At 40.4% G+C, this 26983-nt stretch overlaps 5 protein-coding genes across 13 annotated transcripts; 3 read left to right on the top strand and 2 right to left on the bottom strand.

Annotated features, from left to right (window-relative positions):
• Positions 1-125: 125 nt before the first annotated feature.
• On the top strand, positions 126-8375 carry LOC105449386 (protein lin-54 homolog). 6 transcript variants are annotated; one of them, XM_011688594.1, is made up of 12 exons: positions 126-143; positions 1794-2180; positions 2259-2576; positions 2672-2896; positions 2984-3187; positions 3297-3413; positions 3507-3644; positions 3915-4160; positions 4404-4588; positions 4973-5216; positions 5484-5680; positions 5821-8375. In XM_011688594.1, the coding sequence occupies exons 2-12, from the start codon at positions 1806-1808 to the stop codon at positions 6002-6004; spliced, it is 2433 nt and encodes an 810-aa protein (XP_011686896.1). In that variant the 5' UTR covers positions 126-143; positions 1794-1805; the 3' UTR covers positions 6005-8375. The 6 variants fall into 6 exon arrangements, with proteins under 6 accessions (XP_011686896.1, XP_011686891.1, XP_011686890.1 ...); XM_011688589.1 differs by lacking the exon at positions 126-143 and adding an exon at positions 163-408; XM_011688588.1 differs by lacking the exon at positions 126-143 and adding an exon at positions 1010-1357.
• Positions 8376-8739: 364 nt separating this feature from the next.
• LOC105449382 (zinc finger CCHC domain-containing protein 9-like) lies at positions 8740-14608 on the bottom strand. 2 transcript variants are annotated; one of them, XM_011688584.1, is made up of 3 exons: positions 14548-14608; positions 10152-10925; positions 8740-9329 (listed from the first exon to the last, which is right to left on the bottom strand). In XM_011688584.1, the coding sequence occupies exons 2-3, from the start codon at positions 10912-10914 to the stop codon at positions 8824-8826; spliced, it is 1269 nt and encodes a 422-aa protein (XP_011686886.1). In that variant the 5' UTR covers positions 10915-10925; positions 14548-14608; the 3' UTR covers positions 8740-8823. The 2 variants fall into 2 exon arrangements, with proteins under 2 accessions (XP_011686886.1, XP_011686885.1); XM_011688583.1 differs by lacking the exon at positions 14548-14608 and adding an exon at positions 11471-11677.
• LOC105449383 (U3 small nucleolar RNA-associated protein 6 homolog) lies at positions 11759-15146 on the top strand. 2 transcript variants are annotated; one of them, XM_011688586.1, is made up of 10 exons: positions 11759-12000; positions 12091-12217; positions 12410-12550; positions 12632-12822; positions 13064-13300; positions 13393-13735; positions 14022-14195; positions 14272-14446; positions 14565-14945; positions 14979-15146. In XM_011688586.1, exons 1-9 carry the CDS (start codon positions 11909-11911, stop codon positions 14894-14896), a joined length of 1812 nt encoding a protein of 603 aa, XP_011686888.1. In that variant the 5' UTR covers positions 11759-11908; the 3' UTR covers positions 14897-14945; positions 14979-15146. The 2 variants fall into 2 exon arrangements, with proteins under 2 accessions (XP_011686888.1, XP_011686887.1); XM_011688585.1 differs by having other exon boundaries at positions 14565-15146.
• Positions 15147-15748: 602 nt separating this feature from the next.
• LOC105449385 (hamartin) lies at positions 15749-21568 on the top strand. Its single transcript, XM_011688587.1, has 15 exons — positions 15749-15864; positions 16328-16599; positions 16689-16954; positions 17286-17516; positions 17606-17799; positions 17896-18008; positions 18097-18335; positions 18657-18968; positions 19043-19228; positions 19315-19576; positions 19659-19888; positions 19971-20096; positions 20180-20416; positions 20555-20651; positions 20738-21568. Exons 2-15 carry the CDS (start codon positions 16491-16493, stop codon positions 21256-21258), a joined length of 3123 nt encoding a protein of 1040 aa, XP_011686889.1. The 5' UTR covers positions 15749-15864; positions 16328-16490; the 3' UTR covers positions 21259-21568.
• A 622-nt stretch (positions 21569-22190) lies between these two features.
• On the bottom strand, positions 22191-26974 carry LOC105449381 (major facilitator superfamily domain-containing protein 6). Of its 2 annotated transcripts, none has more exons than XM_011688582.1 (10): positions 26890-26974; positions 25146-25270; positions 24701-25059; positions 24518-24628; positions 24153-24423; positions 23888-24081; positions 23082-23401; positions 22822-22997; positions 22574-22741; positions 22191-22297 (listed from the first exon to the last, which is right to left on the bottom strand). In XM_011688582.1, exons 2-10 carry the CDS (start codon positions 25207-25209, stop codon positions 22227-22229), a joined length of 1734 nt encoding a protein of 577 aa, XP_011686884.1. In that variant the 5' UTR covers positions 25210-25270; positions 26890-26974; the 3' UTR covers positions 22191-22226. The 2 variants fall into 2 exon arrangements, with proteins under 2 accessions (XP_011686884.1, XP_011686883.1); XM_011688581.1 differs by lacking the exon at positions 26890-26974 and adding an exon at positions 25854-26341.
• Between the last annotated feature and the right edge of the window lie 9 nt (positions 26975-26983).

Here is a 26983-nt window from a genome sequence, read left to right as displayed (position 1 = left end):
TTGAACGGCCGCGCGACATCATCGCGACTTGCCCGCCCCACGCCAGATGGCGCCGCGGCGCCGCGTTCGACGGGACGCGCAGGGAGTTTCCAGTCTCGCTCGCAGCTCGTCTTTCGTCGGGTCCCCGTTCAATCTTCGCCCGCGTAAGCGCGAGAAATGTCGCGACGAGTCGCAAAGTGCGCGAAATCGTGTCCGCGTCCCGTCCGCGCCCGCCGCACGCGATAACACCCGTCCCGCCGTCGCGGCGCCGCTCCGCCCGATCGGCCTAGGCCGACCGCGCGTTATCGCGCGGAACGCGCTCGTTTTCCCCAGCCGTAAATTCTCACACACGCGACAAGCGGTGCACTGTGGGCCAGCAATGGTGGGCGCGTGATTTTGAACAATTCGAGCTATCGAAGGAACGCGCAGGTACGTGTGTGCCGGACGACGGGGTACGCGCGACGCCGTGCCCGTGCCGCCGCCCCGGGACGCCCTCCCGTCCAGGTAGCCGTGCGACGGACGGAATCCGCGCCGCGCTGCGGCCAGGAGTCCCGATTTCGCCCGATTTCCGACCCCGCTCGGTGGCCCCCTTTCCCTTCCCCTCCCCGACCCCGCGGCTGCTACGAAAACTCGCGTTTAAGGTTAGGTGGTCCCGCGCCGTCCCGGGCCACGGCGCCGTCGCGCGCGACGTCGGACCGCGACCCGTCTCGCCCGGCGTCGTCGTCGCCGCGTCGCGACCCCCCGGGCACCCGGCGACGCGCGGCCGCGCCGCCTCGGCTCGCGCGCGAGCCCGTCGACGTGCGCGGCGCTCGAAAATCCGCCGCCACGCAAAAATGGCGCGTTCCCGTCTCGACGAGAAATGGCGCTGATGTTCCGGACGAGAGAGTCTTCGCGCTCCCGCACTCTCTTTCGGAGGGGTTTATTTTCCTTTTTGTCCCCCTCTGCTCTCTTTCTCTCTCTTCGCTCTGCCTTGCCTTCGGCGTGTCTTTCGAATTCGCGTTCGGCGTGCCTGGAATGCGTGCACGCTCGCGTCAAACTTCGCACGGATGGCTGCACGGACGAACGTCCCGCGGCTTTTCAAAAGCGCCAGCACGATGAATTTAAATCTCTCTCTCTCTTTCTCTCTCTTTCTCATGCACACCGAGAGCGATTTCGAAATGGTCGGACCACACGTTGGCGACGTGCTGCCGAACGATTGTATTATTAGCGCGAACGATCGAAGCCGCCGATAGATCGTGCGTTCGAATAACGTAAACAAAATCGCGTTTAGGGTAGAATAGAATAAATGTTTGGATTTATTGCCAGGCGAGTGCGTGCAGTGCACACGTGTGTGATTGCCACTTGATTACGAGTTTGGTTAATTATATTTATCTAAATGGTATCCAGCATTTTTCGTACTGCAATGATAGATTGTCTTACCTTAAAGTCGATCTCTCTTCAAAAATATTTCTGAACAACTTGAATAAATTTAAAATTTGAAGATTGAAAATTATAGTTTATTCTAATCATACATTTGTGATACTTTACTTTTCACAAACTGTTATCATTTATGCGATCAAGGCCGTTGTAATATCCATTCGGAAAAGCAGGTGGCCTGAGTTGGAATATCTCGTGTGTACACTGCACCTTATATCTGCATGTTATATGCAAACATATTTAGGAACTCTCGCGACTCATAATCTTAATTGTTTAAGATGCCAATGGAATTGGTGTTGTATAAGTAAAAAAAAGCTGTTATATTTCTTACATTCAATTGTCATTGGACTTCAGCTGTGCTTGGACCATTATTCAACGATGCTGATGTTTTTGCTCAGGTCATTGTCGTCATGTCCACTAATAAGGGGCAAAACACGAGGGCCCTGGTAGAGCCCTTGACTTTGGATCGCACATTGGAAGACAGCGACCTCAGCGCCCTGAGCTTGTCTCACAGCAGCGAACAGTATACGTCGAACGACTTCGAGGAGTTTGCGAATATTCAAGCGGAATTTGAATGCATGAACTCGGAGGGAGTTATGACGGACGACCGGATAATAATTGATGAGAACGTTGAGACTGATACGATAGTACCTGATGTGGAGATGACCGAGATTTCCGAGCAAGTGCAGGCCGAGCACATTTACACGATGGCCAATCAAAACAGTCAGAATATTGTGTTCCAAACCAAGCCCACGTTGCAGAGAGTACCGGTGTCGGCGGTCCAGGTAACGTATTTTTAATAACAGCTCCAACGCGACGGTCTATTTCATGATAATTTCTCTCTCTCCCTCCTGCCCCTTCAGATGAAACCGAGCATTCAGCCTACGCAGAGCCAGTCGATCATGATAGTGTCACCTGTGAGCGGACAGGGCACCAGCCAAATTTTGAAGATATCGCATCCACCGACAGCCTCGGCCGAACAGCTACAGTCTTTAGCCCAAACTCTAATCACTGGCAAATCTGCGGACGGGAGTGTCGTTCAGTTGAGAACCACGCAGCCCGCCAAGTCTATCACGACAACTAGTGCCTCTGGAAACATCACGATCAGTAATGTGCAGAATGTTAAGATTTCGCAGCCATCGTTGAAACGGACAACACAGAGTGTCTCTCAAGGACGTAACGTAAGATATTGTGAACTCATATAATCTTCATAAAAAGAGTGAAATTTTCGTAAAATTACGTATCAGATTTTAAATTGCAATGACATCTTCCATAGTTATACACAAAGATGATATTGACGGGAAATCAGCCACAGTCCGGTACTCAGCAAGTTCTCATCACGAGTTCGCAAAGTGAAAATCAACCGACTCAGGGAATCAAATTTCTCAATAACAGCTCCTCTAGTTTTGGCAGCCCGGCGAAAAATATAACGTTGGCACAGATGGGCACTATACTCTCTACCAACAAGCAACATATTTTGCCGACATCTTCGTCAAAGCAGGTGTGTCTCGAGTTACATGGTACAAGTCGTTAGAAATTGTATTTATGTCGCGCGACAATAATTACGTATCCTTTTATATTTTCGTAGAGTATGATACTGAACAAGTTGCTACAATCTTCGACGTCTCAGCCATCAAAAGTGACCATATTACCGACGAAATCGCCGACAAAAATCCTTCCTGCGCCAACCATGAGTCTTCAGGCGAAGTCCTCGACGACGACGAATCAGCCCACATTCGTTACATCCAAATCATCCACGCAGCAAAATCCGCAGAAAGTGATCATTAGACAGGTTAAAAAAGATTACGAATTATAATTGTGATTAATTAAATCTTTCACAATTTGGAGATGAAAAAATTCCTTTGATAACAAATCATGCATCATGACAATTCTTTCTTTAGGGTTCCTTGAAACCTGGTAATGTACTTGGAAGTGGACAAGTCATTAGAATACCTGCTAACCAGAACATCGTGACTGGATCGAATCAAGTCCATCAGATTCAGATGTCCGGAAGACAAGTATATTAACTTATAATTTATCCATTAATAACTAATGTGTGTGTATATATATATATATATACATTGCTTATTGTATTATGCGATTTCTTTCAGGTGCAATACGTCAGATTAGTTAGTACCCCTTCAACAGGATCTACCAATGTCGTTACTGTGGGCAAATCAAAAGCCAGCACAACACTTCAGACTGTGGGTATCGGTCAGAAGATAGGAAATCAGCAACAGATTGTAAAGGTATTTTTGAAAATTCGGTAACATTAATAATCTTTCAGCAAAAGAATTGTATTTATTGTACATGTGCGTTTTTTATTTTTTACTTTTTATTTCAAAAATTTTTATTAATATTAAAATAACACTTAAATTTAAATATGGCACTATACTAGATTAAAATACTTATATTAAATTTAAATATAGCTCTTGAAATTTTATTAATACGATATTTCATGTGCTGTATCATATTTAAAATATATATCACAATGATTTTTTTATCTGATTTTTATCTAGGTTGTACCGCTGAATACCGGAAGTCAGTCTCTGAGAACGGTTGCACCGAAAGCAACGTTGACAAGTGGTAGCCAAAAATTACTCATACCTGCGGCTGCTGCAGCGGCAGTCGGCGGTCAGTCGAAGAATGCGGTGGCAATCCCCGCGTCAGCATTGAGCCAGCTGGCGTCAGGACAAGCAGTTCTATCAACCAATCCGAATGTTGGAAATATCGTTGTTCTACCTGCTCAATATATTCAACAACAGGTTCAATATCCATTTATGTCCTTTATCAACTTGCATGCCTTTCTTCCCCTTCCGCGCAAATGTTAATAAGTTCAAAAATAAAATTTAAATAATACGAAATTCCAAGAAATTTGTAATTGTTTATCTTTATAAAGTATCGCAGTTGAGTTTCATATGATTTTTTCGAGAATATGTATATCCTCTTAAATTAAACGTTATTTTGTAAAAACGCATATATAAAATATTGCTATCTCGTCTGAGCAGTCAACAGAGGAGGTAAAATTGAAGTCCCAAACAACGCCAGCTCTTTTAAATACACAAAGTTCTACAGCGACTCTGTGCGTAATTGACGGAAAAAATTCTCAAAGAGGATCTTACAGCAATGTGGAGCCGAACGGCATCAGGCCGAGAAAACCATGCAACTGTACCAAATCACAGTGTCTCAAGCTGTAAGTATTTTGTTAAAAAATTTTATGATTTTTCAAACTATATACTTTATGAGTTTTTATAACAAAAAAAAATTTCTTGATAAAATTTTATTCTATTATTATTAATTTGTAACCTATATCTTTTATCTAGTAGGCCTTGGAGAGTTTCACTTTCATTTGTTATTTTCATAACTGACAGAAGCATCTTTTTAAAAGCGTTCATTAAGATATTCCTTATGAAAAGATTGTTGAAATTTTAGCAAGTTTAATTGAAGTAAACATCATAATAGAACTATAAAATTTAAACTGTCCTTTTTAAAGCAGAATCACAACTCGCTTATGTTTTAATTTAAATATTATTTATATTATTTGAATAAAATCTAAACGAAAATCTTTATATTGCAGTTATTGCGATTGCTTTGCGAACGGTGAATTCTGTCACATGTGCAATTGTAATAATTGCTCAAACAATCTTGGTAACGAGGAGGAGCGACAGCGCGCGATTAAATCCTGCTTGGAACGTAACCCTAATGCCTTCCGGCCTAAAATCGGGAAAGGCCGTGAGACTGGCGAAGATATAAGGAGACACAATAAAGGCTGCAATTGCAAACGTAGTGGTTGTCTTAAGAATTACTGCGAATGTTACGAGGTACTTTGAACTACATAAATATTTTACAAATAATTAGGCTCGTAGATACTTTTTTTTTTTATTCGTGACTGAAAAACGCGGCAGTTAATTTCTTATCTATTATATTTTGTATTTCCTCCTATTAATGTATAATTAGTGTATTCAGTAATTACTTATTTAATCAAATGTTTCAATTGTAATTTACACAAAATTTTAATAATGATTGTTAATTTTGCATACGTATTTATTCGTCGATATAAAAAATTCAAATATGTATTTCTTTTTCAGGCAAAAATCCCATGTTCTGCAAATTGTAAGTGTATAGGCTGTCGCAATATTGTGGATCCAATTTTGCAGAAGAAATCTTTAAAAGACCTAGCAGAAGCGGCCGAAGTCAAAACGACTCAGCTTAGTTTAAATAAGGCGCAATTACAGTTATCCGAAATGGCATTTAGACCACCAGCGACATCCAATACTGGTACAAGGTATGACAAGATTTCTTTATTAATGTACAACTTTTAAGAACTACATATATTGCAGATGTAGTAATGATAGTTATATACGTTTCTATTTTGCATATTTTTAAGTTATATATATATTTTTTTTATTTTTTTTTATGTTACAGACAACCATTCAATTTTCTGACGGAGAAAGTAGTGGAGATAACATGCCAGTGCTTAATGGCTCAAGCCGACGAGGCGGAACGTAATATGTTCGACGACGAGACATCTCAGCGTCTTATCATCGAGGAGTTTGGCCGTTGCTTAAAGGAGATCATCGAGTCGGCGCATAAAGCTGAAGCTACTTAGCAGGTGCACTTGCGATATTCGCATTGTAATTTTTATATGATTACTATTGATTATCAGAATTGGAATATAAATAAAAATAGTATAATGTGTGTTGGTACCAAAGACATTATATTACACAAGATGCGAAAGGTCTTGGAAGGTCTTTTCAAATTCACCAAGTTATTCTTTAAGCGCCTTTCAAAGTGAGCCTGCGATGAATAACTCCGCATGTGAATTTACTTCAGAGTAATATAATGGGAATGATATAAGCTGTATTATGAGAGCAAATCGCTTCCCTCGGTTTTTGATTGAAATGAAAAATGTCTTTAATTTGTACATTAATTTGATAACGAATGCTTTCGCTGTTTCAAAAAATAAATCGTATTTGACTTTTAAACGAGAAAAAGAAATGGCGTCAATTTGACGATAAACGAGAATTTTTGTATTTGGAACGTGTTTTGATCTGATAGTAAATACACAACGTATTGGTAAATAAGAAGCGATAGCTCATCTTGCAGTTCAATTGCTTAATTATCATTACCATTTAACAAACTTACACAGTGTTCAGAGAAAATGATGAAACGTTTCATGAATTTATCTCGTCAGTCTATCGGTTGCATTTCATATATTTTTAAAAATAAGTCGTTATGTCTGCGAAATAATATATATTAGATGCTAAAAATAATTATAGTAAAAATTTCATTAATCCGCACTTTCCTTTATAGTTTATTTAATTTAATCATAGAAAAGTACCTATAATGGTTTAAATCACAGTTGCTATGGTATGTATTTTAACTAATAATAGTACAAATGTACAAACTTTATTTGTATGTTTCAATCAACATGCATGTTCAAAATCCATAATCCGTTAAGACCCGAATTTACTAGTTAAATTTACTAGAATGGTTGATTAGACGTAAAATCGAATATCTATGTAGACAATACAATTACAGATCTCGTTTCGCCTCGTAAACAGAGGGGGGGGGGGAAGGGGAGTTTGCACTTCACTACGCGTGGAAATTCGAAAACTTGTGAAACAGTATTGACTTTGTTTCAATTAAATTGAAAACTAAGTTATTTTAACTAGTGAAATCGGGTTTTAACTTATATATACTGTGATTGAAACATATTAATAACAATAACGTTAGCGTTATTAATGTATGATATGTAACAACTGCGACTTCAGCTCTTATAGGATTGTCCTCCTTGTGTAATTGCATATTAAAGAGTCTTTACATATTATTTACACCGTACATCTTATTTAATTGTGAATATTAGAGGTGTTTATATATATATAATAGCACTATAAATATGAAATAAAACTCTACTTTCAAGTACTTGATATTACATATGAAGATTTCTGTTATTCGTTAATACTCTTAAAGCTTAATTCATTCTTAATTTTTAATGGCTTGTATCTTAGGTTATTGACGGCTCGATGTCGATCGAAGCTAACGATGTCGTTTATTTATAGACTATAAGAGGAGATATGCGATGTTTGAAGCACCTTGTATTATATATATATATATATAATGTATTTCTCAAATTAAAATTTTATGATCGAAAGTGCAGCTGCAGTTTATATAGAGATATTTATATTCATTCACATTATATTATATGCATTACGATTAAAATGTACAGCATGTCAAAATAGCCTCTCTTGTTTTTGTTTGCGTCTACAATGAATATTTCTGTTTAATTACTTAACTTGAGAAACAATTCGTTTATTATTCTCTTTTCTCTCTCTCATTTCGTATTCTTTTTTTTTCCCCATTTCTCTTTTGATATTCAATATAATGTACATGATGTATTAACAAATTACAATCCTTAATTTAGAATTACTGCAATATAATAAGTCTGCTGGCGGATTAACATTGGAAATAAAAGATTTTTAATTGTGTATAATATTCTATATACGCAACGTGTGCGTATACAAATATATAGATTTTACTACTTTCTTGCAGTCACTAATAATACAACAACATTGTCCTATGATTGTAATTGAAAATACTAGCTTCCTTAAATTTAATTAAAATTTAAATTAAATTTAAAATTTTTTAATTTTAAAGGTAAAAAATTTTTGTAAAAGTATTGTAATTAATTCTTTTCCGTTTTCATTGTCGTTGATGTTCTTCAAATATACGTGTTTGATAGTAGAAATAAATTATGCTGTTGTTTGATACAAGTAACTTTTGTGCTGTACATACAATATTCACGTAAAGAATGCTCTTCGTAATAATGCATATATATAATAGTAAATAGAGGAATTTTAGTATTTCGTTATAAAAATGTTGACTATAATACAGAAAGATTTTTAATGATGGGTCTTATAATGTTATTTGAGCGACTTTAAATGTAATAGCATTTCAATAAATAAATAGTTGAAAAGAAATTATATTAATACATATTTTACCATTTTTTATTAATATTCTCTAAATATATAATATTTCTTAAACATATATATAAAACAGTTGTTAAAATATTAAGAATAAAATTTCTAAGAAAATTGAGATATCCAAAACAAAATGTATCGCAAACGAGTATTATATTATTAAAAAATCTAGTGTTAACTATACTCTATATTCCCATTTATATTATATATTTACAATTCATATTTACAAATTCGTGATGATAAAATAATTTTTATACATGATCTGTATCCTATATTTACTTACAAAATATGAAATTTTGAATTTCATGGAGCTGCATGGAGTAATAAAAGTTAACAGGAAAAACAAAATTAAAAATTAACTCAATGCATTTTTCTGGCAGGTGTAATTCATTTTACCAATAAAAAAATAACATTAAGATATAATACAAGCTCATATTATTAAATACAGCTAAAATTTAATGATCTTATTTTTTTGTGGTTTATTACTTTCGCGTTTCACTTTTGTATCTTCCTGCAAAGATTCCACGGCGGAATCGTCCATTTTTTCCACTGTAACGGCGCTTTCTTCCTTGGCATTCACCAAATCGGGACAATCCTTCTTCAAGTGTGTTACATCTCCGCAAACCTTGCAGCAACCACCGTGAGGGTAAACTCCTTTGGGATTATCGGGGCATTGATTGGCGATGTGACCCTGCTCGCGGCAGATGAAACATTTGGCGTATCGATAGGTGGAATCCTTGGTGACTTTGCACTCAAAGTGAGTGTGCTCCGTTGAACCGCACTTGAAACAGATGCCCGTGCAAGTCTCGTTGCGATCGAGCTCGGGACAATCCGACAGATTGTGTCCAGACTTGCGACAATTGAAGCAGACGAGTTTCCTGATGCGCGCCAAGGCTTTCTCAGCCTTGCGTCTCTCCAGCTTCATCGCCATGTCCACTTCTGATTTTGGTATACCTGAGTAAGATATAAATATTGTCAACATCGTATTTTGAAATTAAAGTCATTAACTCATTACTTCGTTACTACATTATTATCCTATCTTAAAATTGCCGTGTTACATGTGTTGAAGCCTCTTTTAATCAATGTTTAAAAATTCATATCTTCATATCATAAAAATAAAGATATAGACTTCTTTCTGAGCTCATCTTAAAGATGAATTATGTGGCTATTTTTTAAGAAATCATGATTTTATTTAAAAATGGCCCATTCAATATGACCGATTAAAACGTCATTTTATTCAAAATTGTTAAAATTTGTTTAATTAAAATGTAATTGGTATAAATGTTATTGGACGATGTATGGAATTTAATGCGCACTACGCGCAAAGCGTAATTTTTTTTGAAAATTTATTTTTTATTAAAAATTGTTAACATTTGTTTAATTAAAATGTAAATTGGTATAAATGTTATTGGAAGATGTATGGGATTCAATACGTAGCGCGCGCGATGCGCGCGCCTCTTATGTACTAGTCAATACAAAATACACAAATTAAATGTATAAATTCTTAGATTTTGCATTTAGATTCTTAGATTTCTCATCGTTTAATATTATTTTTTTTATTGATAAAAAAATGAATTACACCTGCCAGCAAAATGCATTGAGTTAATCTTTAATTTTGTTTTTCCTGTTAACTTTTATTACTCCATGCTTAAAAAATTTAAGAAAATAGATTTAAAAAAAAGTCAAAGTAATTCTTTTAAGTTCCATGAAGATTGAAGATTCAAAATTAAAATCTTTCTATTGCATGCACAATATTTAATACAATTGTTTACTTACCCTTCATCAGCATTTTCTGTTTAAGTTCCGTCAATCTCTCCGCATCTTCTTTTTTAACGGGGAATCTATCAAACATGACAATTTCGGTTTCCACACCGTTGATTGTCACTTTCGTGACACCGGCATCTGGCTTTCTCCTTTTGTATTCTCCCTTTCTCTTCATCTTTTCCTCCCTCGTGTGCGTATTGTCATTTTTGCCCGTATCCTTCTTGAATCTCTTAGACCCATCGTTAGACATTTCTAACTTCCTCTTCTGATTTCGCTTCTGTCGTTTGCTCAGCACAACGTAATTCGATTGCGTATCTTGTGGTGTGCTCAATTCTTTTTCACCGGATACCAAATTTGTATTATTAACGTCTCGTTTCTTTTTGTTAGACAATTTAGTTGTCTTCCTATCCGTTGTCTCAATTTTCGCATCTCCCGCTTTTTGTGATTTTTTCACACTACTTTCGGATGCTGTGTCATTTTCCAAATTTTTTGCAAGATTTTTCTTCGAATTTGAATTCTTATGTTTCTTTCCTGTGTTAGACTTGGATCTGTTATCTTCAAATTCCGCCCATTCCTGAGCGTTTTCATTAGTGTTACTACTACTGAACGCTTCTTCTTTATCTCTCAATAATTCCTTCGCTGATTTTTTCTGTCCCACAGGCCCCTTGCTTTTGCTCTCCTCTAACTGCTGTTTCATTACATGCCATGGCGTAGCCTCGTTCGGTAATCTTTCGTTTGAAGCTTTGGATCCTTTTGCTCTTGCATATCTGGTCATCTTTCCTTACACTGACAGAAAAGCAAATAAAGATTTATTATTTGTTCAAATCAATGGAAGAAGTTAGAATCTTTCTGGATTTTAAAATTATTATATATTAATTCTCAGTGAATTTTAGCTTGAATCGATTGAATTAATAGATATAGATATATAATACTTTGATGCTCAAATCTTTGCGTCATTAAATTTCTAAATATTCTAAAGTCTTAGATTTTTGTCTCTTTAAATCCTTCCTATTTATAAACTTACGCAACACACTGGAAGCTTCTACTTTGAAATAATTATATATGTTACTTTTAAATATAAATTCGTAGATTCTTGTACATATTAAAATTGATAAAGTTATACGTTATTAAAGTTTGCCATTCTCAGATATATTCATAAATTTCAATTAATTCAGCCACGCACAGAATTAAATAAGTGTGAAGGATATCTTTTGCGTCCTGTAAAAATAGAATCTCTCCTTGCAATACGTCAATAACTTATAAACGCAAGTACTGCACTTGCATTTAAAAAAATCCACATTTGTTTTCGGAATAAACGAAGATTTTCTTACCGATTCTTTTTATCGGAGCATTCACAATGTATTATGTATCATTTTATATATCTTCACGTGGAAAAATCAAATTGGAGCTTTGCAGAGGTTAGGAAATCGGAAGTTATTTAACATAGGGAAATTTCTGTGAAAACGCATCGCCAACCTGACATAATTGCCGGTATGTATTTCGGAAACGCAACGATTCGATTTTGATTGGTCGGAAAGCGTGAGTCAATTGGACAATCCGCCCGGGTCTCATTCGACAGTTGTTTCCGAACGCAATTATTGCATGTTTTCGTTTTCGCTGCGTCTCGCTCGCGCTGTTCCGCGCTCGCGTCACTCGCGTTGACTCGCGTGGTCTCGCGTCTGATCGCAAATATTTTATTACCTTCTCGCGTTGTTGTTGTTGTTTCTCGTTGAATTAATCTGCTCAGCGTCTTCTAAAATTCTCGAAAAATGGCGGAGTTTGTGGAGAAGCGGTGCCAGGACATGATTCCTGAGCTGGAGCAAATGGAGAGGATCAAGCTCTTTGATAAAAACGAGATTCGGTAAGCAGACGTTGTGATTTAGGTTATGAACTCGTGCGCGTCTGCATGACGATTCTCGTGTAACGACGTGTTTGTTGTTGTACTTTTCAGGAGCATCGCCAAGAAACTCAAAGAATACGAGTATAAAATTCAACGACACACAAAGTGCAAGGAGGACTATCTTCGGTACATACAGTACGAAATGGATCTGCTCAAGTTGATCAAGCAACGGAGGGATGTAAGTAGCTGCGTCTATATCCGAATTTATTATATAATTCTACATAAATGTATATAGACATAAATGTAAATATATATATATATTTATATTTATATATATATTTATATTTATATATATATTTATATTTATATATTTGCATGTGTGTCTATATAAATGTAGTCGCACGTATTTTAAAACTTTATTTTTTTATAGAAATATGGTATTACTCAAAAGAGATCGGTCATCGACTACGCTATAACCAACAAGATGAATAACTTGTACAAAGACGCGATATGTAAATTTCAAGACGACATCCGATTTTGGATCGCTTATATGAAGTTCTGTAAGCATGTGGTAAGTAGCGAGATAAGTAGATGTCTGTCTTTTAACTTGGCTGTACTCGTGCAATCTGACACAATTGTTTCCTTTCACCAGCACTTCCACAGCAATATAAACCACATGTTAGGCAGGATGCTGCAAGTGTACAGAGACAAGCCCAAGTGCTGGCACATAGCGGCGTGTTGGGAATTGGAGGAGAACAAGAATAAACACAACGCACGACAGTATCTCCTTAGAGGCTTACAGATCCACCCTGACTCGCAGTTGTTGTACATTGACGCTTTCAAGTAAGTATAAAGTGTATCTCTCAATAATTTTTTTCTGTCAATCTGTCCATCTCTTATAGCGTTTTCGGCTCGAGCGGGTTTGATCGCTTCAAGAGCGATTAATGACGTCACATGCTCTCCTCGTCCAATCAGAAATCTAAAATAAAGAGCATGTGACATGATTAATCGCTCTCGCAGCGATCAAACCCTGCTCATGCCGAAAAACACTATTAATCAAAGTGCGCCTGCATTTATTTTGTAGACTCGAACTGGACAATCGCCTAGCGACAGCCCCTAACGCTGAAAATACCGAGAATCAGGAAGGCAACCCGGTACCGGCGACGACAGACGACAGCGAAATACCACTTCCATTGAAAACGGCGTTCTTTATATACCAACAGGCTTTCGATTGCGTTAAGGATATTAAATTTATCATAAAATTGCTCGACATCACAATGGAATATGACAATGTCGAACAACTGCAGAAGAGAATAATCGAGTATGTATGCGCACGTGACTTTTTATCATGTAAACCTGTCGAGTATGATCGTTCGCAGTGGTTAAAATAAAAGATACAATTTATAATTACAGCGACATGTTTCGGGAGTATGCTCACGAGCCCTTGGTGTGGGATACCATGGCGCGTCGCGAATTGCAGGGTCTGGCGCATCCGGGCTTCAGCGACACGCCGATGGAGGTGGAGAATGCCGAGCAGATCTCTTTGAGGGATCGCATCACGAAGTGCAACAAGGTCTACCAGACGGCCGTAAAGAAAATCAAAAACGAAGAAATCTGGTCGTTGTACATAGATTGCTTGCTGGAGATTAATCGCGATCTGCGGTCGTTGCCGAATTTCAAGAGAAAACTCCTGAAAACTGCCCTGATGCAGGCCCATCAAGCGAAAAAGCTAAAAGAGGAACATTACTTACACTGGGTTTGTATTCAATATTTCGCTGTGATATCCATATTATATATAGACAATTAATTTGACAATATAGAAAAAATTTGCTCAAATTTGATTATAATTTATACATCTAAATCAATTTTCTCTTTAAAATAATTTCTGTACACTTTAGCAATGTTTCTACTTGAAAACTTTTTAATCAAAATATCTATCAGATTGAATTTTTTTAAACTCGAATGTCTAGAAACAATCAGCACTCTATTTATTCCTCTGTTTCTTCTTACAAATATATAAAAGTGGCTATTGCATTCCATAGATTGATATATTGAACACCAATGGCGAGAACGACGAGGGCGTGCGGAAAAAATTAGACGAAGTGCTGCGCGGAGCGACCGACGCTCTGCCAAACAGCGTCGGCATTTGGCACGCGCGGCTCAATCATTTGTTGCGGTGTGGCCTGGAGAAAGAGGCGTACGCTATGTTTCCGAAGGTAATAAATCTTACAAACTACCGACACATTTGATCTTGCGGTTTGCCGATATTGAAATATTTTGTCGATCGATTAGGTAACGGAGATATTGGGCGAGAAAGCGTTACCCCTGTGGAAAATGCGGATCTTGCATGCCCAGATAAAGAGTTCGGAAGAGGCGGAGGAGAGCTTTCAAGCGGCCCTGCAGGCGCATCCGCTGATCGCCAGAGATGTCAAGCCCATGTGGCTCGAATGGCTCGTTTTAACAAAAGGTAATCAGACTAATATCAGATTTTTTTCTTACTTTGCGCTTGTTATTCAAATTTAAGCATCCCTATTAATGTGACGAATTTTTTTTCTGCAATATCTGTACCTCTATATTCTCCTCAGGCATCCGTGCAGTTCGCAAGGCGTACGAGAGCCTCTGCCTTCAACCGCCCACCTCGTTGGACTTCCACAAGAAGATGATCACGCTGGAGCTCGTGCAGCCGGAGACTCTGCCGAAGTACGTGCGGCGGCCTTACGAAAAGGCGATGATGCACTTCGGGACTAAGGACACGTCCATCTGGATAGACTACATCAAGTACGAGATGAAGCACGGGGACCCGAAGAGGGCCAGCGACATCCACGAGCGGGCGGTCAAGACGTTAGATCGCAGCTTAACGTATTCCTTCCTTCAGGATTACAGTCTGATCGCGGCGAAACCCGATTCCATAAAATGATGCCGGCCATAAAGCGTGCACCATTTTGTACATACATCAATTATTTGTAATTACTAGAGTAATATATCGAATTTTTCGATATATTACTCTACATATATATGCATATCGATATATATGTCTGTATGAACGAATGTATTTCATCGAGATCTAAGATTAAGGTATATGTATAGTCTTAAAAATTTCCATAAATTTACAAAGTAACGTAGTGCAGTCAATGATTGCAGAAATATATAACGAAGGTCTAAAACAATTATATTGTAATTATTCCTCTCATTTTGGATCAATCAACTTTTTTTCTCGAGTTGAAAGGGTAACGTTAGTCGAATTCCTATTAATTTAATCAATGATTAGCTTATTATGTTTTTATTAATGTGGATATATTTATCAATTTTTTGCTGCTTAACATGAAAAAAGAATTTTTTCTCTAAATTCGAAATTTGATCCAAGTTTAATCTTTGCGTGAACTTTCAATCCATTTTCCGATGAATAGAAGAACGAATTTTCTAGGGATTACAGTTAATGACGATCTCATTTTCAAAAGAAAAATTTTTCTATTAAATATCGTAAAACCCGAGAGAATCCTCAAAAATTATTGCACTTGAAAACGAGATAAATATATCATATATCATATGTTGGAGAAAGAGGAAGCGAATATTCAAGAGTGCAAAAAATACAAGCAGCGCGAACCTAGAAATATCCAAATAACTTGATGCAAGAGAACGGAATTTGAAAAATATCGTGAAAAATTCGCGTTCACGAGAATAATTAACAAGTCAATACGCGCGACGATCTCAGATCTCTGGTCTAGTTCTGAGAAAGTTAATGCCGGACGAGAATGGTGCAGCGGCGAGATGGCAGCACCAAGGAGACCCCGAGGAAGATATATGGAGGTTTTCCCACCACCCGAGCTCGCCAGTCGCCATAGAACTCGCAGGAATTCGCTCGTGGAGGTGCTCGATGAGATTCGGGTGAGTTGCCCCCCGGTTGATTCGCCCCGATGCGCGCGAGACTCGCCGCCGAGGATTCGCCCCGACGTCGCGGACGCGGCGCGCGCCGTGGGGGCTCGTCGCGCGACCGGTCGTCGTCGGAGCGGGACTGACAGTTTTGCGGTTACGCGCGGAGCAGGACGACCGACCGACGGGACGGGCTCTCCCGTGTCGAGAGTGTCTGGTGCAGCGGGTAAAGGGTAATACGCGCGCTGACAGTTCGCGCGGGTGATCGCACGACCCTGTCGCGACGTGTCGTCCTCGCGCGGAGCGACGGTCGAGCCGAGACGTGTCGCCCGACTCGACTCCCGCGGTCAGCGATCCGTTGGACACTCGAGTAGTCGCTGGTAGTGTCGCGGCTGCTGGCAGCGAGATCCCGGGGGATTGTCCTCCGATCCGTCAGAGATCCGCCTCTCACGCGGTGTATCTTCTTTCCCTTCCGCAGGTACCCTGGCATCCCTGTCGCTCCAGACAATGCCTGTCTTGCGTGACAGACGACGGATGGCTCAGAGCGACGCTGCCGAACCGATTTCCACTTCCACCGCCTGATCGTAGGACCATGAGAGAGTAGGATCTTTTCCGGAGAGCCGAGCCATCGTTCCGTCAAGATGAGCGCCGGTCCCGCAGGCGTCGCCGATCTGTTTTACTTGCTGGAGTCGAATAAACTCGGGGAGGTCGAGGAGATCAAGAAAGTATTCCACGATCATTTCTTATGCAGTAAGTACACACACACACATACACGTGCATGTTTTGTAGCATCAGATATAATGTGATTGTTTGTAAATTGCCCGTCGGGTCACTTACAGCAAAGGACAGTTGGCTGGTAAATGGATTGTTCGATTATTATCTTTCTACGAACTCCCTGAGGACGGCGGAGGTGTTAGCAGGTGTACGAGATCCGCACGATAAACACCTATTGGATCGCTTGTCAGACATTCTTTCAAAACCTGGCAATAGTAGGCAGAGAATACAGGCACTCACGTTGCTTGGGCATATAGCCAGACGTCAGCCTACCTGGTTGTACAAGCTAGCCAGTCATGCTTTATTCAGAGATCTACTCAAATTACTTAAGGTAATACATTTCCCTGTTTTTTTCCTCTTCCCTGTCGAGTCGTATGTTCATTTATGTATATACGCATAAAAACTTCCTCAATTAATCGGTCAATTCTGAATTTCTTATCATGCTTTTAACATGATCGCGCTTATTTCAGATACATAAATATATGCCGTATATACGTAATTTTCATACGTCAATAATTATCGATGTGAGTCAATTATAAGGACTTTACATTCAGAATATCATAATATTTATTATAATATTTGATTCGATTGAAAAATGTTTTTTAAAAATACCAGAAAGACTTGAGATGTATGTACAGTTTTTACAAAACTGATTTTTCAAGGTGGAGGCAGATATATTACCACTTATGAGTGCCCTTCTTCTGTTAGTAATGTTGTTACCAATGTTACCTGCTGCTCTAGGGCCATATCTACCAGAAATATTTGAGGTATTCGGCCGCTTGGCCTTTTATTATCATCATCAATCGTCCTTACTTTCTCCCTCTACCCCTTTTACTTCGACCACAGCACCAAATGTCATCGACAAGGACCATTTGTACCTCATACATTTGCAGGTGAGGTGTTTACAAAGTCATTTTACTAAGTGTCGTAAACGTTAATATAAACGTAAACTACTTAACCACCGCCGTCGTGTTTATTACAGGTAGGATTATACGGCTTATTTCATAGACTGTACGCGATGTATCCTTGCAATTTTATATCATACCTGAAGCAACAGTACATTCAGCGTGATCAATTGGCTACATTTACTCATACTATCAGACCCATGCTGGATTCGGTGCGCATGCACCCTTCTCTTGTCACAGCATCCAAGGATGCAGAAATTTCAGCCACTAGGTATGCGTATATTAAATATGTAATAATAATCTTTATCATATATCTTATGTCATCACTTGTCTAAATTACTGTCACTTCTTTTTGTTGCACCATCAGGTGGAAAAAAATGGAACATCACGATATTGTGATAGAATGTGGCCGTTTTACGTTAGACAAATGTCGGGAAGAAATTTTAGGAGTAGTTAACTCTCGGTGCACTCCACCTCTAGGTCAGCATTATTGCTATCTTCATACCTGTATGTCTACCCTTCCCGAGGAATGCGATAGAAAATGACGGCTTCGTTTGTGCACTTACAGAACAATCTTCCATCACTTGCGCGCCGATAAACATTTGCGGGGGAGTAACCACGGAGATTAGTAACGGGGAAGACGATCCCGAGTTCTGGTCGCCGAGCAAGACGGTGTCACCGCGCAGCCCGCCGCAAAACGCATCTCACGAGCCACGCTCTGCCCCGCCGACGCCTAATAACAATAGAAGCGGTACTTCCCCGCCCGAGGCTGCTATAGAAGCTACCCCCGAAACAACGCCTGTTAAGGTATACGAAGGGATATACATTTTTTTTCTTTAACGTTCGGAGTTACATATTGTTTTTCACGCAGAATTTACGAAAATTACCAACAATCTTAAAAACAGAAAATTAAAAATTGTAAAATTAATAAGAATTTTTAATTAAATTTGCACAAATGTATTTTTTGAAACTTCAAAGCTTCGAAGGCACCTTAAACTTCGGAAGGTCAAAGTTAACTTAATTTAAACTTCGAAACTTCGAATAAGTAAAAAGTAAAATTACCCAAGTAGAATAATTAAAATTCGAAGTAAAAAGTAACAGCCCTATTACATACTGTATTTCACGCAGGATCTACGAAAATTATCAACGAGACAAGCGCCTCTGGGGTCTAGCGCAGTGCGCGCTCTGAACGCGTTGGGCAACGGCACATCGTCTCGGCCGTCGACGCCGACACCTGTAAATTCCTCCGGAGTAAAAAGTACAGACATTGCAGCGAATACACATGGATTTCTTTCGAATAGGCTAAGTAAAATTATGACAGATAGACAAAACGTTCTACAGTCGCAGAAATCATTGAGTAATAGCGAAGAAAACGGTAGGCTCTTAGAAATGGCTATAAGTCAAAACGGGAAGAATGATTCTTGGCAAGAGGATCAAGAGGTTTGAGCAATTTGCTAGTAGATTCTATCGATTAAATACAGACGTGTTGTTGTACGGAATTATTCTAACACCAGGTGTTGGAGATTGTCAGTTCGCACGGGAATGGAGCGGTCGAAATGCCAAAGTACGTCGAAGCGCAGTCTGAGGGGCGAAGCGAGAGAAACGCGTATGGCGCTTTATCGCAAAAGATTTATCAACTTCGACTGTACTCGCAATGCCATTTCCCAGTAGAAGAACCAAATTCAAACGTAACGCACAAAGTGAAGTATCGAGGGAGCTCCCCAAAGATTACTGCATATAATATTTCACGCTGCAGCAGCAATGAAAATAATGTTTATATGCGCAGATTCGACACTCCAGATCTTGTCCGGACATGGAGGTGCAGAGGAAATGTAGCGAAGACGTGACGGATCAAGCGAAGGGACGCGAGGATGCCAGCAGTCAAACGTGTGATTTATATCCGTATGAGCATCTGCTCACAGGAATGTTAGATCAGAACAGCCAAAACTTTAGTCAAGAAAGTTCTGACTCGCGAATGTCGCCAATCATCATGCTCGATCGGTATATCGAGGCTTGCACAAGAACGAATAGCTTTTCCAGTAAAACGAGTAAATATGAAGTAATCTTTGTAAATAACGTGTAATAGTAAATATCTTTGACGAGTGAGGTGAAATACTAGGCTTCTTTCAGAAACAAACGGCACCAGGCTGAAACAGAAAAAGAAAGGGGAGGAGGATGCGGAGGAGGACGGGGCAGAGGACGATGGTATGGATCCAACTTGCGCCAATCAGTCACTTCAACTCATGCAAATGCAATTGCAATTCGAGCGGCAGCGACGGGAAGTCCATGCTGAGCGTAACCGACGTCTGCTCGGTAAATTGAGAGACTCGCGAGCTTCGGAAGAGCATAATCTAGCTTTGGTCCGTTTTTATTCTCATAAACAATATTTATTATAAATTTTTATGCGACCATTGATAGACTTGGCATTTGTTTGTTCTACAGACTGAGCGTTTAAAAATGATCGAAAGAGAAGTGGATGAATTGAAAGCGCAGTTGGAGCATAACAAGAGGGAAGCGCATCAAGCAGACGAACAATATAAAGAAACTGTGCATCATTGGCAAACTAAAGTATCTATTTCTTTATTTTCAAACATATACGGAAAAGAAAAAAATATTGAAACCTGCTAATAATCGCTCATCACGTATTATAGTGCATCGAGGAGCAACGACAGAGCCATGCGTGCAAAGATCGCCTAGAGAATCTAGAATTGGAATTGAAAAGCGAACAAAAAAAGACGGCCGAAGTGCAGCAACAACTTCGTTCTGTCGAGGCGGAACTTTTCAACGCAGGACACCAGCTTAAGACAGCATTGAAGGCTGCGGATCGTGGTAAAGAATTAGAAAACGTTGTAGAGACTATGCAGAAAAAGTTCGTGCTTTTAGGAGAGGTAATTAATTTTTTTTTTCGGAAATTAAGAAATTATGTTAACTTGGCATCATGAGAATTTAAATTGAAAAAAATTGTAGCAAATTAATATTACATAATTATGAAAATAATTGCGTACGTGTCTCTCTTTTTCCTGCAGGCGCAATTAAGATTAGAAGAGAACACGAGTACTTTCTCACCGGCAACCAAACAAGAAACGGCGCAGATTCAGAAGTCATGTACAGAAGAGTTGAACAGTAAGCATTTTCGAAAGCCTGATAATGACGTGCTCTGCGCAGAGAGAGGCAAAATTATAGTATACCATCGAAATCCCCTTTTGCAGATATTCGGCGACAGTTGGAGTCACGATCGTCGCACTTGGAGGCTCTGAAAGCACGCTTGAGCGAATTGGAGAATAAGGAGGCGCGTAAGGAGACGCAACTGATGAATCTGCAACGACTGCTGCAAGAGACGAAGGAGCAACACGCGTATGAGTTGGAGGCTGTCGAATCCAAGTATCGGGCGCAAGTGGAGATCAATCTTGTACTGGAGGGCCGTATACTCGAGCTCCACGGCAAGCTGGAGACCGCGACGTACTCCAACACTTCGCCGATGGGTAATCCCGCCTCCTCGGCGTCGCCTAAGGAACGATCTCCGCCTCTCTCGACCAGCTTAGCTTCGTCCAGCGAGGGCAGCCTCGCGTTCATCCATCCGGGCGCCGGGATCATCATGAACGATTGCTGCGAGACCGCGACGGGCGAGATCCCGAATCTGCAAGCTATGATAGACCCCATACCGAGTACCAGTCAAACCTCACCGTCACGCCCCGTCATTCGACGATCATCGACGCCGAAACAAGATTAACGCCACGGAAACGTTTACCGCGATGCGAGTCTCCCGCGCACCGCCGGCGGACGGTACGCGGGATTATTATTGAGGAATTACACTTGCGAATGCGCCGCGGTCATTACTTACGTGTATCGCGGTACGAATGGAAAGAAAGTTATTTGTAGCTTTTTATCGATAGAGTAGACGAGATTCGTAAGGAAGTTGTGCTAATCGACTGATTGCGATCGAAACAGGCATGCTATGTTTGTTAGTGTTGGTATATCTCCGCTCTTGGAAAAAATGGATTCACAATGAATAAATGGTTGAGATATTTTGCTGACCAACTTGACAATTTTAATCTCTGCGCGTATTATCTCGGCTAACACCTCTTTACCCTCGCTTTACCTCGTTGATGGCATTCTATTAAATATCCCGCAATGCCGTGAATAAACCCTCAGGATTTAAGCTGTTGCTGAAGTAAAGACTTAATAATAATTGAAGAATCTTAAAATCATCTATTGCTTTTAAACGCTCAATAATTTTTAAGTTAAAACATGCTTTTCCGCTTTTCAATAACGCATTATTACTTTCACAGTTCGCCCTTTTTCATTCCGATGTTTCGTAAACATACGCACACGCTTGATAATTATATATTTCTATAAAACGACATTTCTGTGATCCGTGCATGAAGGCGTGAAGGTAAATTATAAACAAGAAATATACATAGCTCTAAAAAATATATATATATATTACGATGACAGTGACGCGATATATACATTTTTATATCTGTATGACATATAATACTGAATTTTTTTTTAATGTATTATAAAAAGACAAAATATCACGATGTGTGAGAGACGATTATTTTTTCCAGTTGTACATATGCAGTGAAAAATTAACTTTGTTCAATTTCAATCGTGCGACAACACTTTCACTTATTTAATCAAAGGAAATTCATTGATAAATTATAAAATTATAAAATCATGTATTATAAAATTGTCCTACTAATAAGTTTGTAATTCTTGACTTATCGTCATAAGAATAGCATCATCTGGATTGGCATAATTCGCTAGATCTGAAAAAGAACCAGTAGGAATATTGAATTATTGGACTATTAACTGTTTTTGTGAAACATGCAAGAGCGGCTATTAAAGGTGCAAATTAGAATGTAGATTCATGCAATGTACAAGATGTCTCTAAATTCGCGGTCTTAACTTTAATATAAGCTTCAGAGTGTGTGCTCATTTTTTTTTCAATATCTTCGAGCGTGACAACTTTTAATTATAAATCGCAGAATAATGCGATTAATCTTTTCCTTTATTATTTATATATCCACATAATCGTTACTCACGATTATGGCCTCGATATAGCGGGTAGGCTTTCAATTTCTTCAGTAAGAGCTCCATCAACCAAAAGGCGGCTAGCCACAAAAGAGCACCCACTGAAAATGTTCTCAATGCCGCAACACCTCCGTAAGAGTCTAATAGCCAACCGCATATGAAGCTACCACTTGCCACTCCTAAAATGAATAACGAATAAAAAGCTTGTATCGAGATATGAGAACACGATCCTATACGATATCAAACTAATATAACTAACCAATTCCTTCGAAAACAGCACCGATGAATCCTTGCATAGTGGCTTTCGTGCCGGACGGTGTCACCTTATCGCCATAGGATACCATCGTCGGCCAACACAGACCAAAGGACGGTCCGTGGAGCAGCTCAAGAAATAAGAATAGCCAGGCGTTCGATATAATGCTGTATGCCATAAATCTGCGGGATTAAATTGGTATTTTTAGCAACGCAGAAGTAAATTATACACTTGACGAGAGAGATATAAAAAACTTAATTATTCACCTAATTGCATAGACGAGCAACACGAGACTCATAACGTTAACGTGGCCGAGTTTCTTCAGCACGGTGCCCGATATAAAGTTGAAGGGTAATTCTCCTAGGAAACACTGAACACCGGTCATCAGACCCTGCAGAGTTTTAGTCCATGTGACATGAGGGCCCGCTAGGTCCTCGCTGTACCAGAACAGGAAGTTCCAAATGACGCCCGTACACATCCCGGCGCCTATGCACCACCAGGCAAACACCAATACTCTCCCTTCTCGGATAACGCTTAAGAGCTCCCGAAATAGCGACGGCTCGTTCGCAGAGCAATCTGGATCTTTCTGTAACGATACTGCCCCATTACCTGCCAATTTTGGATTTCTTTCGATAAATAAGAAGTATCAAACTCTTCTGCCCTATCTTGTAGTCTCTCAGTTTATCTCTTATAATATAATACAGCTTAAAGGTACCTACTCGTAGGCGCGTCATTTGAGAAATGACTAGATTAAATATATCAAGGCAAACAAATAATCGGTCCGTAGACGTCGATTCGATGTCTATAGACATCGAATCAATGTTGTCGAATCGAGACCTGTGGACCGATCATTTCTGGGTAGTGGACTTCCAGCACTGTCGCGTTTGTCGCGTTTTACAGTTGAATTGATCCAACTGCAAAAGCGTATGTCGCCAGTGTTCAAAAGTTCATAGGCCCCAGTGAGGACCAGAAATTATAACTGTTTCCGACAAATAAAGATTGTTATAAATTATGACGCGTGACGCGCCTACGAGTAGGCACCTTAAGGGCACTCGGGAGCTTCTTCCTTTACCTTTTTCAATGTTGCAGACACCACGATGTCGGCGATCATGGCCACCAGCATAATGTAAAATATGCAAGTGTAATCTTTCTCGTATTGTCCCTTGCTGGAGAGATCTATCAGGTAACCTGCGCTTACACCAAAAATACCAAAACCAATGCTGCCCCACATCCTTTGCTTTCCGTAATCTTTCCGCCTTTCGTTACCTGAAATGTGAAATGCAAAAAAAAAATAGCCAATAGTCTAACGACAACGTTGCGACAGCGTAAATACGAACCAAGGAGATCGAAGCAAATGGCATCGGCTATGCTGACTACAACGGCCATTCCAATCCAGCTGACGATGGCCGCCCATAGGAATAAATGGAACTGATACGTAAAATGTCTCGTGTCACTTTGCGAATCCTTGGCCTCCCGCAGAAGATGATTGAACATGCTGTTATTGTGGCAGGTCGCCGTGCACCAAGCCCTCAGCTGGCCCCCGCATACCGGCACGTGTGCAGTGCCGTCGAGAAACGTGCGCAGCTTCACGTCCACGCACTTCTTCGTCTGTAAATTATTTCTCACAATAGAGTTGCGGCGTTGGCAAATTGTCTCTCTCACGAGAGGCGGATAAAGAAAATTCCACAATAAATTTTCTTACAAGCAAATCTTGATACATGTCGAAGATCGCACCAAACTCGAACGTGCTGTTCGCAGATACGTTTTTGCCAGACAGTTCCAGGAAACCGTGAGATATTCCTTTGCAAGACAGCTACGAACACGAATTATTATTACGTTAGTTATATAATACGAGGGACTAGAGTAAAATTACATCTGTACACACCTGGCAGACTGTGTCAACGTGGATATTCTCTAACAATACGGCGCTTAACGCCTCCTTCGAGAACTCCGTCTGCGGACAAATCTCCAGGTACGGCAAATCTTTGTCGCAGATAAGAGTGACGTTTGCACTCCTGTCTAATTCGGGAATGAAATAAATAGAGAAAAACGCTATTGTCAATAGAGCTTCGAATATCAAGAAGAAGGTTTTGTGCAATCTGAACTTGTCGGCCAGGGTGCCGAACAGCGGCTTCGCGATCAGGCCAGAAATTGGTAATACTGTATATATCGTGCCGACGATCGTCGCGGAGAAGCCCAATTGCTTTCCGATCGTCGGCAGAAACTGCACCATCGGCGCCGTCGCTGCAAATAAGGTAAGCATAATTAATACAGGATGCAGGCGATACTTTTCGCTGTCGAAGAGGCGAAGAGCTTTTAATTGAACTTACCAGCATTGTAAAGAAAATAATGTGACTTTATAGGGGCTAGCTCCTTGTTCACGTTTTGCAACATGATTCAGACGGTGCGCGGTCAATCGACCTCGACTTGTATCCTTGACTTGTACAGCTTATATCTGCAACAAAAGAGCAAATTGTAACAATATATTGCGCATTGCATAATACATATCTTTAAACAATTCTAGATATCTTCATGTAGAGCTCTGTTCTCGACTCTCGCAATGACATTCCCTCTATCTTTACGACCAGCATTACTTTGATTTAAATGAAGAGCGAGCAAACTCCGAATTAGTCAGCATTACTTTGATTTAAATGAAGAGCGAGCAAACTCCGAATTAGTCATTAACTTATCGTCGAGCGATATATATACTTGCACTATCTCGTTAACGTGGATGGACTAATTAATTGGAGAGGAAGATTAGATCAAGGTCAATGTATCGTTTAGAGCTTGCTGCCCGCGAAACTTATTGGCTGAACGACGGTTGAATTTAATCGCTGCAGATCACAAGTTTAATCGAAGTTCGATCAATCGTGACCCTGACGAGTGGCCAGTTCGGGAGGGAATGCAACATGAGAAATCGGCGTGAGAGTGAGAGAGAGAGAGAGAAGTTCGAGGCGCGTGCGAGACAGATTCGGTTTTGCCGTCACCGCCTGGAAATCGCCTGCCACGAGGATAGATTGGACGAAACTCGTACATACCTCGGACGTGAATCCCGCGGAACCTCCGCGGCGATGCACCATCCCGCGCGGGGACGTTCAGCCAAGATCGTGCTGCGCGACCGAGTCTTTGCACTTTGCGCTCGCGGGAGCTAGGCCAGGCCGATCGTCCCCGCGGTCTGCGATCCTATTGCGTCGCGTATCGCACGCCCGCGGAGCGCTCCGTGCTATCGCGTGAATCACAGATAAAGCGGCCGTTCGGCCGCCTCGACGAGCATACTCTTCTTTTTTTCTCTCTCTCTCTCTCTCTCTCCTGCCCTCCTCCCGCTCCGACGCGTCGGTCGGTCCGTTACGCAACGGAGGCTTCTTCGGTGCGTGTCCCCGCGTCGGCCACCGTCGGCTCGCACCGCTCGCCAGCCTCGTTCCTCTTCGCGCGGCTACGAAACGCATGCACTACGTTCCGCCCCATGCAGTTTGCGGCACATCCGAGCCACGAACGCGCGGTCACACAGTGTGCTACACACGACACGCGCGTGTCGCGTTCTTTTGGTGTGACTCCCCTCCTCCCCCGCCCACCCTCCGCAGCGGCGGCGTCAAATTATATCGCTGTCAGCTGTCTTGTTACTGGGCCGGTGATTCCGTTCGTACGACACGTTGTCGTATATATATATATATATATATATACACACGCTCCCCGGCACGTAATTTAACGTACATTGTCTGTTACGTCATGAATGAATGACATACAATTTTTCCGCGCACATTTCATGAAAAACATCTTCCTTCATAATTTTATGTTTCTTTGCAAAACGTTATTTTAGGTAAAAATATTTAAGAATTATCTTTGGTTTCTTATATTATGATAAAAAGACAATCGGAAGAGATGTAAAAGGAATTAACTGTGTTTGGCTTCCTAAAAGCTTTTCATAAAAGACAAGCGTCATTGCAGGTATATTGGTATATGATAATCAATGATGAAGACAGAATACATCAGGAACGTAAGAGTGCAATAAATAAAAGTCAGGATATGGTAAATTTAATCTTCTCTAAAAATAAATGAACCTTATGGAGAACTCACGTGGTATCGCTGGATCTGCTTCAGCTGTACCTCACGCATTTGAAACGAACAGGCGCGCGTGCAATCAAACTGACGTACAAGATATAAAAGACGG

Source organism: Wasmannia auropunctata, unplaced genomic scaffold, assembly GCF_000956235.1.
Source record: "Wasmannia auropunctata unplaced genomic scaffold, wasmannia.A_1.0 LD336076.1, whole genome shotgun sequence".
NCBI classification, from domain to species: Eukaryota; Metazoa; Arthropoda; class Insecta; order Hymenoptera; family Formicidae; genus Wasmannia; species Wasmannia auropunctata.
Note: the sequence above shows the minus strand (reverse complement) of the source record. Positions and strands in the feature narration are given on the sequence as shown.

What these genes read in the sequence shown, in the direction of transcription:
- LOC105449386 (XM_011688588.1), top strand. An exon ending in TTCAGATGTCCGGAAGACAA is followed by an intron (nt 3,414 to 3,506) that starts GTATATTAACTT and finishes GATTTCTTTCAG; the next exon opens with GTGCAATACGTCAGATTAGT. An exon ending in ACATCCAATACTGGTACAAG is followed by an intron (nt 5,681 to 5,820) that starts GTATGACAAGAT and finishes TTTATGTTACAG; the next exon opens with ACAACCATTCAATTTTCTGA.
- LOC105449382 (XM_011688584.1), bottom strand. Translation starts at nt 10,914, where the DNA reads ATGACCAGATATGCAAGAGCAAAAGGATCCAAAGCTTCAAACGAAAGA. An exon ending in ACAGAAAATGCTGATGAAGG is followed by an intron (nt 9,330 to 10,151) that starts GTAAGTAAACAA and finishes TATCTTACTCAG; the next exon opens with GTATACCAAAATCAGAAGTG.
- LOC105449383 (XM_011688586.1), top strand. Translation starts at nt 11,909, where the DNA reads ATGGCGGAGTTTGTGGAGAAGCGGTGCCAGGACATGATTCCTGAGCTG. An exon ending in TTTGATAAAAACGAGATTCG is followed by an intron (nt 12,001 to 12,090) that starts GTAAGCAGACGT and finishes TGTACTTTTCAG; the next exon opens with GAGCATCGCCAAGAAACTCA. An exon ending in TTGTACATTGACGCTTTCAA is followed by an intron (nt 12,823 to 13,063) that starts GTAAGTATAAAG and finishes TTTATTTTGTAG; the next exon opens with ACTCGAACTGGACAATCGCC.
- LOC105449385 (XM_011688587.1), top strand. Translation starts at nt 16,491, where the DNA reads ATGAGCGCCGGTCCCGCAGGCGTCGCCGATCTGTTTTACTTGCTGGAG. An exon ending in CCGAAACAACGCCTGTTAAG is followed by an intron (nt 18,336 to 18,656) that starts GTATACGAAGGG and finishes TATTTCACGCAG; the next exon opens with GATCTACGAAAATTATCAAC. An exon ending in TGCATCATTGGCAAACTAAA is followed by an intron (nt 20,097 to 20,179) that starts GTATCTATTTCT and finishes CACGTATTATAG; the next exon opens with TGCATCGAGGAGCAACGACA.
- LOC105449381 (XM_011688582.1), bottom strand. Translation starts at nt 25,209, where the DNA reads ATGTTGCAAAACGTGAACAAGGAGCTAGCCCCTATAAAGTCACATTAT. An exon ending in ACGTTGACACAGTCTGCCAG is followed by an intron (nt 24,629 to 24,700) that starts GTGTGTACAGAT and finishes TCGTGTTCGTAG; the next exon opens with CTGTCTTGCAAAGGAATATC. An exon ending in TGCTGTTTTCGAAGGAATTG is followed by an intron (nt 22,742 to 22,821) that starts GTTAGTTATATT and finishes TATTCATTTTAG; the next exon opens with GAGTGGCAAGTGGTAGCTTC.